The sequence below is a fragment of the Nelumbo nucifera genome, chromosome 1 (assembly GCF_055504915.1).
Source record: "Nelumbo nucifera cultivar China Antique chromosome 1, China Antique-T2T, whole genome shotgun sequence".
NCBI lineage: Eukaryota > Viridiplantae > Streptophyta > Magnoliopsida > Proteales > Nelumbonaceae > Nelumbo > Nelumbo nucifera.
Genome location: NC_142649.1, coordinates 63370984 through 63383496, shown reverse-complemented (window position 1 = coordinate 63383496; position 12513 = coordinate 63370984). Strand labels below are relative to the sequence as shown.

Genomic DNA, 12513 nt, shown 5'->3' with positions numbered 1-12513 from the left:
AAATAAAAAATAATAAAAGATATTAGTTTTTAACATTAATTTTTAATAAAAATAATAATTAACAAGTTTTATTTCTAAAAAATAATAAATTTATAACAATTAATATCCTTTAGAAAGTTATTGCAGTGGCAACCTCTGGTTTCGAATTCTTCGCTAGGTTTTTGTTTTCCTTTACTCAGTTTCATATGAAAACCCATTGTATAGAACAGTGTATCACGATGCACTGGATAGTGTTTCCCCGCTTCCAATTCAGCGTACACGTAAGTGCCATGTCACTCTCTTGTTTCGATGCATTCCCGTTTCTTTTCATTCTTTTCTAAAAACGGTGCAACCAAATAGGTTTTTCGACCATTAGACCCCAAAATCCCATGTGGTGCCTACAACGGCCACGCAACACCTCGATACCAAACAATACATAGTCTTAAAGTAAAGGGAAAATTCCCAATTAGTATCATGTACTCTGGGCCTAGTGCCACTTTAGTTTCCAAACTTTAAAATGCGACAATTCAATATCCAAACTTTTAAAACGTAACAATTTAGTACCTACCATTAATTAGTTTTTAACTAACTGTTAAGTGGCATTTGAAAAAAACACAAATACCTTTCAAATATTATTTAATTTTCTTTATCAATCTAAGTGTTGACAAAAACTTAACAATCCCAAATCCTTGCCTTTTTCCATTCAAGAAAGTTGAGGTCACGTTTGAGTGGACATTCTGATGACCCCAATTTTCTTGAATAGAAGAGGAAAGGAATTGAGAATATTAATTTTTTGTCAATATTTTGATGGTAAAGAAAATTATACAACACTCAAAGGACATTTGTGTCTTTTTCAAATGCCACTTATTGACTGATTAACAACTACTTAACAACAACAGGTAATAAATTGTCATATTTTAAAAGTTAAAATTGCATTTTAAAGATGGGGGACAAAAATTTCACTAGGCCCAAATCGAGAATTTTCCCCTAAAGTAAATGAAACGTTGGATCCAATTCCATTTCCGCCCTCCAAAGGACTGAACCGAAAAGCACGTGCTGTGACAGGAAATTGCAAATGCACGCCACGCATCCCCACTGATTTCCCTTAGAAACTACGTTTCAATCTTTACTTCCCTATCCCCACTGACTTAATCTGCTGCTGCTGCTTCTTCCTGACTCCAACTTCTTCAATACGGTGGTGAGCGAGATTTTTCGTCCCTTCTATTTACTATTTGTTGTTTTCCTTTTTATGTTTTCATCTTCTGCATCCTGCACTCCCGAAAGGTTATATTAAGCCAAAATATCTTTGTAATTGGAATATTTTTATTTTTTAGTTTAATTGTTGCATTCTATTGCAAATCCTTTTTGGGTTTCTGAGACTATATAGACTTTATCTCAGATTTGTTTAGATTTTTACTGTTTCTCAAATCACTCAATCTGGGTAGACTTTGACGGTGGCCTATTCGAACTCTTTTATCTCTATACCTGATAAAGTCGTGATATGGAGCAAGCTGTCATCTGTTTTATTGGGGGATTTTATGTAAAGCCTTTGATGGACCTATCTTCTGGTTTTCTTTTCTTTACCCATCTTCCAAAATGTGGAGTGTTGGGTATCTTAGTGTATGTGGATAACTGGATTACAGGTACTGATTCATCCTATCTCAATGTTGTTTGAATTGATCCACCTTGACGCTTTCTTCTGGTTAAATTGCTCATGTTGATAGATAACATATGTCTGTAATCTGTATTTGTTTTATCAGCTTCCCATCTCACGAAGGTTATCATCTGTATGTGCTTCCCAATCTATAGATCTCCATAAAGATCGGCAACTAGTAGGCAGGAAGAATTTAGAATGCTATATAAGAGGACTGTGCTACTGGGTCCTTGTCAATCCATTTTGACAATGGTGAATTGTGTGTTTGATCATTCTTGAACGGTTGCGAGAAAACAAGGTTTGGCGATAAGCAATGAGGTAACTGCCTCTATTCCCAAATCTAATCCAGTTATCAAGATCAGAAGAATTTAAGGCCTTATACCCAAATCATATAACAAAGCATCACCCCTTGCGCACCAAGTCCTAAAAGTTTCATAGATATAGACCTTGAAAGCAGCTCAGGTTGATTTATACCCCAAGTTCACATAGTGAAAGTAGAATGCCCAAGGAATCCAAACAGATTGTAAAGACAAATTATGTATAATCCTTCCATAGACTGGTAGAAATATTTCATAATTTACTGCTCCTTTTTTGTAATGTGCAATTATAATGTAACATTCTTTTAGATGTAGGATATCAAATGACAAGGTTGCTTCAATAAGTAGCTTCCCTCTCCTCCCTGCTTCTGGTTAATGTTTTGCAATTCAGAAGTTTGATTTTGGCTAGACCTAGACTTCTATACAGAAAGAAAAAAAGTATTGAGGTTGTGACCTTGTCCATGGATCAGGCTTAGCAACTAGCAAGTCAAGCATTTGTCAGGTTTACTCATTCATAAATTCTGCTTTAGGCTTATTTAGAACCAAATTGTGCTAGACTGAGAAGACCTATAATCCAGAAAACCAATGGCCCAGATTATCATCAGAAGAAAAAAGTTGTCTCATTCATGTTTCCAAGTTCCAATTACTAACCGCTTCGCTTTACACAACAGAGAGCAGTTTTTCCAGGCGAGAACATTAGGCTCAGTTTGGGAAGAGTAAAAATACAAATATGTACAGTGCAAATACAGGTTTAGAAATACAAAATACAAGGCTTTGCACTGTACATAAGAAAAGGCAAACATCTCTTGCTACAGGATACCATACTGGGAGATGAAAATGCCAAAATTCTTGGAAGGCTCAGACATTTTCTTGGTCGGCCAAAGGCTCAAAATTTTAAACTTTAAAATTCACTGTCCCATTTTTTCCATTCACAATGGACACAAAAGAAAAGAACATGAAGTAATATACCTTCCCAATATACAAAACCAAGACATATGAATGTTTTTCTTCCTGAACACATAAACAATCATCACCAAACGCAGTTTATACAGGTTTCTCGCCTGGAAGATATGATGGAGACCCACCCTCAACTTTGCTCTTTTTTCTATTGAAGAAACCACTTAAACTGGGCCATAATGCTTTCTTTGATGTACACTTTTTCGGTTTCTCCACCTTACGGGCTTTTGAGTTCGGCTTTTGAACCTGAGCATAGTGTGGAGATGATTTCACAGAAACATCTGCCTCTGCCAGAATCAATGTTGCAGCTTCAACTGCCTTTTTTTGCTCTCTTTCACGCCATCTCCGCAGTTCTCCCTCAATTGCTCTTTTTGCTTCTTCTGCCATCTCTGCCTTCTTCAAGGCTTCCTCTGTTGCAGCTTTAATCTCCTCAATTTCCTTTTGAGTTGCCTCCAACCTTTTCAGTGCTTCATTCTCACTTGCCTTCACAGCTTCCACCTGAGCCATTGCAGCAGCTACTTTCATTTCAGCTAATTTATCAGATTCCTCAACTTTCCGGCTCAAAGATTCAAACTCTTCTGTTGATATTGTGATATTGGCACCAGACTCAGATGGTGATGCACGAGATGCATTTGTTCTTTCAGACAAAACCTTGATCTGATCAAGGGCCATTGCCTCTGCTGCTTTTGCTTCTTCAGCCTCTTTCAATGCAACCAGTAGCTTCCTTTCTGTTTCTTCTAGCACAGTTCGGGTGGCTTGGGCTTCCTTCTTCAGCTCTTCAGCATTTTTCTTCATAGTTTCTGTTTCTACCCTTGCATTTTCAGCTTCTGCTGTTAGCTGCTGCAGTGTTGAGATTAGTTCATCGGAAGCACCTTTTGCTTTAGACTCTAAGGCAAGGGCTGCCTCAAGCTCATTCTTGCTTTTCTGGAGCTTGGCATGCAGATTACCAGCAACAGATTCAGTTTCTGCTTCTTTCTCTTTCAGATCAGAATGCTCTTTCTTAATAGTCTCTAGCTCCAGCTTAAGGGACTCCACCAAGCTCTGGAGTGAGCTTTCTTCTTCTGCTACTTTTTGTAGCGCATCTTTAGCATCATCAAGTTCTAATGTCACAGTTTTCACTGAATCCAAATCAGAAGCTCGAGCATCTTCAATCTCCTTTTCTAGAGCCTCTATCTCAACAGCTGTTTCAGCCAGCTTTGCCTGAAGATTCCTGGTAGGTTCAGGATTGAACTCTTTTCTCAAGGATAATAACTTCTTCTCAGCTTCTTCTAAAGCAGTTTTATAAGACTGCCCCTGAGCATCTTTTTCTGCAAGATTATTTTCCCGATCCTGTTGTGCTTGCACAATAGCAATCTTCACATGCCCCAATGATTCTTGTACTGCTGCTATCTCCCTTGAGAGTTCACCAGCCTTCTCTTTGTTAGTCTCCACTGCATATCCAGCTTCTGCTACTTGCTGGAAGGCAGCAACTTTTGCTTCCATTAATGCCTTGAAATCCTGGCATATTTTCCTAAGTTCTTGTTTTGCAGCATCAAGCTCAGTGATGGCAGCAGTATACTGTTCTCTTGTGCTGTCCAAATCCTGTTTCCAAGCACCATTAGCTGGTTCAAGGCCAATAGAATTTACCTCTTCTAGTTTCTTAGCTTGATTCCTTGCAGCATCTGTTGCTTTAATTATGGACTCCTTGGATTCCTTTACAGCTTTGATCTTATCAGTCAAATCCTGAACGGTTTGTTTAGCCTCTTCAAGCTCAGAAAGTGCTTGGACCTTGGTGTTTTCAGCATTTTGCAATTGTCTGTTGAGCCTGCTTACCTCTTTTTGGGCCAAATGGAGCTGGGTCTCTTTTGCCAAAACTCTCTGTGGTACAATAAGAGATGGAGTATACATGTTAGAGAAACAGCTGATGTAATCAGAGAATAGTATGGCTTGGTCTGCATAAGCAGGATAATAAAGATCCAGCACAAGCCGCTAGCTTGAAGAAAAAATATTGAGCTAAAAGGATTCCCATATTAAAGGCATCAATAAATGAGAAAACTTTATAACATGACAGATAACTATATAACATGGCAAAAGAAGCAACCAAACAGTTCAAAAACTATGCTTGGATAAAAGGACTAATTACCATAAGCTTCATGAAAAATAAATGTGATTATTATTAATAAAGAAATCAATGTGATTATTGGTGCTTAGAATCTTGAAAATATTGCTCGTTTCAATTGATTGTCTGATGTCAAATTTTCTGAATAAATAAGATTTGGTATATATAATCACAAAAAAAGGGACAAATGCACCCAAGAGTAACACCATTTTTCCTCACTGATGGAAAATTGGAACCACAAAATGCAGCATCAGAAAATTTCTCAAATTCAAGTTGATTTTATGCTTTGTCAGCAGCATTAGTCAATGGAATAACTACCACTATAAGCAATAGATAATGTGACCTCACCTAAATTTTCAAAAACTAATTATTTGATATGAGAAATACCTCTGTAGGAGAAGGTTTTGACTTTTTAATGCCAGGTTTCTCCCCTGAGGAAGTTCCTTTGACAAACAAGTTGACAGCATCTTTCACTGAATGAAATGGGGCTCTGGTGTCTATCTCTCCTACCTCTGCTCTTAAAGAATTCTTATCATTGCGGCGAGCTTTTGTGTCCATACTGCTCTTGTCTGTTATTATATATGTTTTGTTGCCCTCTGGTATCTACCTGTCAATGTAGGTGAGAACCATTAGTCATGAACAAAAGGATGGCTAATCTAAATTTAGAAGATAACAAATGCATTCTAGCATCTTGAATCTAATTGCCACCCTGATGAATTCATCATTCAAAAGCATAGACCCATGTGGCTGCAATGACATCCCATCCAAATTGGGTGTGAGCATCTATTTGCATGTTGGAAAGACCATTATATTTGAATGGTGGAACCAAGAAACTTGGTCTTTAAGGCCCTTTATCCAAAGGATGCCTAAGGTAAAAGCACATTTCCCACATTGCTGAATTTGGAAGTACATTCTAAAACAGAAATCCCCCAATATTATTCCATATTTTTCCTTCACAAGTACTAGTATTACACTAATGGTAATGTGCACCACCTAAAAGCTAAAACACACCATACTGCAGGACCATGACACCAATTAGGCATCTGGGTGAAAATCGCTGTAGAATGGCTTTGCTATTCTTTTAAATGATACTAATCTTTAAGAAACTATAATGCATCTGGATGAAAATACTGGAGAATAATGCCATTCAAAACATTTTCTTTTCTTTTAAATGATGCCAGTTTTAAAATACAGACTCCTCTGGATAGCAGATGCCAGCACTGCAGCTTACAGTTGATCTTCAATGTTAAGTTGCCGTGCCAGCTTCCCTTTTTCCTATATTATATTCTATTTTATCTCTTCTATTATCTTTTCTTTGGCATTTGTATGAATTCAATACAAAATAAAGAAATATATAGGTCTATTAAAATCCACTTCTGGAAAAAAATGCATATTTTACTGGATCCATTTGACATATTTGGTAAAATAAATCCTTTCTTTTCAAATGTAGGAAATCTTGTTTTTAATGTAAGAATCAGTGTTTGAAACATATTCAAGAATCAGTTCAAGGCGCAAAAATAGAAAAGCTAAAAACTTAACATGTAAAACATATTCAAAAAACATAACACATAAAACATATTCAAGCAGATAAAACTTTCAATCTCTTTGTTCTTTTCCTAACTGCATTATTTCAAATAGTTAATGTGATGTTAAACATTTTTCTCCTAATTTACGAGCCACCTTTGTACCAAGCCTCTTGAGGAAAGCCCCTATTTGCTAATGTTTGTTCATTCATTCATCCTAAAAGATACTTTTAAAAGACAAATTAAAATTATAAAACTTTTTTTTTGTAAGGATAAGGGATTAAAAATGTAAGACCTCGACATGGACTTATTTGGGCTTGTCTCAAGGAGTCAAGGGGCTTGGTCGGGGATCCGGGGGTAGCCCCCTTCCGCCCAGCCGCTAGGCCTAACAAAGAGAAAAATGCACAAATTTTGGAAAGGCGCACACCTTTTGAAAGCATAAAAGATAACACTACAGTATCTAACCCAATTTTACTAAAAATATGTTCCGACTTCCAAATAATTAAATAGGTATAGCTAATTAGCACATTTCTAAATAAGTTGGATTAAGTATTATATTTATTCATTTTCCCCAAAAAGGCAATGCCTTATATATTGTGGACAAGAATGGGTCCAAACTTTCAACTTAAAACAAGTCTTACTCTAGAATCAAGGCTAGTTTCTTTGAAGAAATGCTATAAAGTGAAATAGAAGAAATTTAGAAACAATAGCAACCAAGCTTTGGTTTCTGTTTCCTATGGAACTGGTATTATAATAATATTATTAATTGTTGGAGCAGCTAAACCTGAAATAATAAGTATGGAATAGATATTATATAGTCAAGACCTTCTGAAGATATATTAAAGAGAAGCAAGGAAAATATGTTCAATGAAAGCACTAAAATAGGATGTTTACTTCTACTAGTTTTTTTTTTTTTTATCAGCATTAGAAAAATTAATTTACTTCTACTAGGCTAAACTGAACACCATAAATATTGATCTAATTCCAAATATGATATGAAATTTAATGCAAAAGATGCAATATAAGAAAATATAAGAACATCCAGTCAAGAGTCACTGCCATTGGATATTATTGGACCTAAATACACAGTAGAAAAATGCTATATTATCTAATTCTATATCATGTTTGATCACTGCAAAATGCTAATGACGATATTGTATTGTAATATTACCTAATTCTATAAAAATAGAGCCTGTTTATCCCCCATCTATTTGCAAGACACCAGAATGATATTTAAACATATTAAATATATCTTTACTTCTCTGTAACACAGGTAGGGTAACCGACTTCTTCACTATCATAGTCATAATCATTATCAGTCCAAAGTATAACTAAAAATACTGAAGAAACTCTTATTCTAATAACATGGGATTTATCATGCAAATCATGTTTTGCTATTCCAATCCATGGCTAATTTCCTGATTTAGTTTCCCATAGCCAATATAGCACTTTTTCCTCAGCAGCACAAGTACTTCTAGACATCCCAGTGGAAGCAACATAGGTATGCATAGCTGTAATACTCAAGAGTAAGAGCACCACTTCTCAGACCACCTAATTAACTGACAGAGTCCCCTTGTACCATTTTTTTCAAGAGTTGAAGAACTGAAATGTGAGCATCTTGAAGGAGCTAAACACCTAGGCCCTCTTAATGTCCATTATACCATGTCGTTGTCTTTGAAGAATTAGAGATAATGTATGTCACGTCACCATTGTTCCCATATATGAATTATGTTAATGGTGTAGAGATGCTCAGTTTTGTCTTGAAGCTCAAAACATCAATTCACGTGTAAGTAAGAGATTAGAGATGGAAGATTAAAAAATGCACGTTGGATAATGTTTTATTATACTAGTTTTGAAAGCTAACGGATATTCTCTATTCTTTAGCCCATACACCAAGGTTCAAACTTCAAAGTAATGCTACAGAAACCTACCATGGGTCGAAAACAAATCTTGTATACTTGGTATCAACATAAATTCCAGAGAACTTCCCAGAGATGTAATTCATACAAGTACAGACTGGGAAAAAAGCATTAAGTATAAGCAAGACAAAAACACAACCAGCAGAAGATCAAGGAAGGTTCTTTGAGCATAATGTATGGTCAACAGGAAATCAGTCACCCAGTAAAGGGCAAAAATAGATAAATGCAATAACAACAATATCTGATATCCATGCCACCTCTTATTTTAAGTTTCAGACTAGTGGAAAACAATATCTTTAATATATCTTAGCATTTCAGCAACTATAATACTTCATTTGAAACCCAATCGTCATTCTTAGGATTGTGTTAGGTCTGTAGTTACGCAATTCACCAAGTCCTTTCAATTTAGTTATCAGAATATTAAAGAGCTTGTTCAATTAATTCCCTTAATCTCTGTATTGCGAAAAGATGCTTTCTTTTTTCTTTCTCATTGATTGATTTTGGAATTTATAAGAATTTCAAGCACGTAATGATGTTACTGATTCCAGACGTATTTGCGCAACGGTTTCAAGTTTTCATGAATCTTTGCTTGAAAGTTTTACAAGTTTCATGGATTTAATTGAATAAAACAGAAGTAAAAAATTGCGAACTATGAGGAAGAAGGGTATGTTAGAAAACGAAATTAAGCAACAAATGATTAACAACCAGAAAATGGGGCGGGGGAGGGAAGCTTGAGATGAAACAATGCAAAAAAAGTGAAAAAAAATGGTACCTGAAAATTGGTTACTCGAAAACCCTAATGAAAGCGTGTCTGGAAGCGAGAAACCAGGTGATAAACCCTAAAATACGTCAATAATCAGGGAAAGATGTAAGAGCCTCCAACGATAATCAGAGCACCCTAAAATGACGACGTAACCAAAAGCGGTTCCTCTTCTTCTGCTCCGATGTAGGATATACACCTAAAATCAAAAGCCAACGAGAAGCACAACGAAGACCTAGAATAGGAGCTCCATCTGTTGAAGCGTCCCCAAACACCAAAAACACGGGTGCCCCGTCGCTTGAGGAGCCGGCTCCAATGATTTGGAGAGTTTTCAGTGTAGCAGGGTTTTCGAATTGAGCTGGTGCCGAATGGAAGAAAAATGACAATAGGTGCAGAAGATGGAGAGAGACGATAGAGCGCGAGCGAGCGAGCGAGAGAGAGAGAGAGATTTGAAAGTTTGAAAGTGGTAATTGGTATTGGTCTATTGGGGCAATTTTTTAATATTTATACCTGCAAGTCTGTAAGAGAGAGAGAGAGAGAGAGAGAGAGAAAGAGAGAACCGTTGAGGAGTCGCTCCCTAGATGTGCCAGATCAGCATATCACAGCGTTCAATTCCAAAAGATGAACAAATGCCAAAAAGTAAACCTGCGCTGGATGTCCACGTCGGATGGTTTGTTGTCCTCTCTCTCTCTCTCTCTTCTCTTTTCTGTTCCTTCTTTCCAAACCTAATGAGTCAACAAACACTTATAAAAATGCCAACGTTAAAACCACGTGATCTGAGTGTGACACGACAAAAATTGACTGCCACAATGCCAGTGCCAGATCCCACCATTCTTTTCATTTTTTTTGTTTAATTCTCAATTCCCGTCTAGAGAAGAAAAATAAAGAGATTTACTGCTCTGGTCGGACTGGTCCCACCACCTGGATCCGATATCATTGCAAATTCATTCCCGTTCAATGAATGAGATCAAACGGCCTCAATTCATCTCTGCTTACGTACGGTACGATGATTTTTATTATTGCGATTTGCGAATATACTAAGTGGGACCCGTTAGATGTAGCCAATAAATATCACCCATCATACATGGATCCATGGGTCCATAGCGAATATACTATGGATCAATGGGTCCATAGCCCACATACAATGTACGACAAAAAAAATTTGGTCCTTCAACCACCCAACCGGGGGATCTCAATTCCACGATTCTATGCTGCCACCCAGGGGTGGGGCCGTCGAGGGGTCGGTGTTAGGGTTTAGGGGTTTGGGGGATAAATCCAAATTTGCTTTTGCGAGTGATTTTCACACCAACCTCCTAGCACTAGGGCGGTGTTTACATAATACAAATCAGCCCCCACAACGTCCCACAGCACATCTCTACCGTATATTTGGAATATATCCCAATGATAATATCAAAAATGATGGTATTAGGGAGATGTTCCCAATACACAATGGATGTGCTGTGGGATGTTGTGGGGGCTTATTTGAACTTTTGTTTACAACCAATGTCGTTTCATGAGAAGTGTTTTCTCAAAAAATGATACGTATAAATATGGTGTTTTCTCATAAAATACTTTTTTTAATCTTTATTTGATGTCATTGTTTTGTTGCCACATAGGCATATTTTAAGCTATATTTGGTTTGAAGGAAAAGGTAGGGAAAGGAAGGAAAACATAGGGAGACTGATGGTTGGTTAGTCAATGAATGTGTGGAGCCTGATAGCTCACTCAAGTGTGGGTGGACCACCAACCAGGGTGAGAAGTCAGGCTCGACAAGACCTACATTGAAATAAGTCGACTCTCGTTCGAGCTACTGAAATGAACCAAACGTTGTTGACTCCAAAGATCGAGGAGCGAGTGAGCCCCTGGCTTCCTTAAGAGCACCCGACACCCTAGCTCAATACAAGGTTTGTAAAGGTTTTCCTACATTTACTTTCCTTTCCCTACTTTTAAATGTTTATTGATAGTGCCACATAGGCATCCTATCAACAAATGCTTCATTAATTGCATTTATGTGTATCGAAGTTTGCAAATGGAGCTTCTGAAACAGGTAGGCATTTAGTGACATTTTGTTGATGTGGTGCCTAATGGCGCCTATATGTCATAAACGCCCTCATTAAATGTGTTTCTCGATTTTGCAGTCACACAAGTACAAAACATTTACTGAATAAATATAAACAGAACCAAACACCCTCTAAGTGATTTATTGTGCCAATTTATGAGGTGTTTGACAACGTAAAAGGTTTTGCTTTTTATAAATAAAATCAACTACCATGGCAACAAAAAACAATACATTTGTATTGATATGACAGCTGTTTTGTGTTTTTGAAAACAAAAACATTTACATTGTCAAACACCCCCTTACACCATCGATTAAAGAAGGGATCTACTGGATTGGAATATTGGATATGCATTCAATCCCATGATCCCATATGTGATCTGTGTCACAGCTCCATATCCAGTTTTAGGTTGGAGTTTGTCCAATCAATTACAAATATATATTTTAACATTTTCATTATTAAGAATGTCAGTGAAAATAACTCAATTTAAAACAAGTGGCAAGGTATTTTGAAAAAAGTTTTTATATAGGATTCGACTATGATATTGGAGAAATTTACTGCCAATCAAATGGTATTATAGTAAAAGTGACCAATCAGGTGGTATTGATCAAAATTCAGGGAGATGCTGGTCTAGGGGCAACATCAAATATAGCCTTGCAACATAGAAACTATATAGGTACAAGCACACATGCTACACCATATAGACTTACAAAAGAACTCACATGAAACCTATTCCAAGATGGAGGATCCCCCTGGCACTGATCTTTGAGCTCAGTGCTCCTATTGAATATCCATAATTATTCAGTGTTTTATAGCTTAAGTCAAATATAACTGGAAAATGAACCCTTATGATTCATGTGAATTGAGACTCCCAATTCAATGATCCATGTGCTAATTGGGTTTAGGAGAATATTGAGGACATAATGTTCTATGGTATAGATGATTTACTGAACTTGGGAGAAATATGGAGTATTGTTCTTTCGTCTTTTTCCATAAGACTCCCAATTCAATGATCCATCTTCTCTTTCGTCTTTTTCACTTTCTCTAAGATATGAATCATTTTTTCATAATTCAAATCCTTAACTTTTCTTCTTTAGGATATATATTAAAGTAGTAAGAAATGATTTAAGAGCCCACCCCATAGTTTAAGAATGGATATAGTACTGAATAGAACAGAATGCCCGAATAGGATTCATGTTGCCTATGAGGACCCATATAGTTGGGATGCAGCTTAGATGATGAGATGATG

General features: G+C 36.7%; 1 protein-coding gene across 1 annotated transcript; it reads right to left on the bottom strand.

Moving 5' to 3' along the window:
- Window positions 1-2887: 2887 nt before the first annotated feature.
- Window positions 2888-9686, bottom strand: LOC104594280 (WEB family protein At5g55860-like). Its single transcript, XM_010254509.3, has 3 exons — window positions 9220-9686; window positions 5393-5612; window positions 2888-4764 (listed from the first exon to the last, which is right to left on the bottom strand). The coding sequence occupies exons 2-3, from the start codon at window positions 5561-5563 to the stop codon at window positions 2995-2997; spliced, it is 1941 nt and encodes a 646-aa protein (XP_010252811.1). The 5' UTR covers window positions 5564-5612; window positions 9220-9686; the 3' UTR covers window positions 2888-2994.
- Between the last annotated feature and the right edge of the window lie 2827 nt (window positions 9687-12513).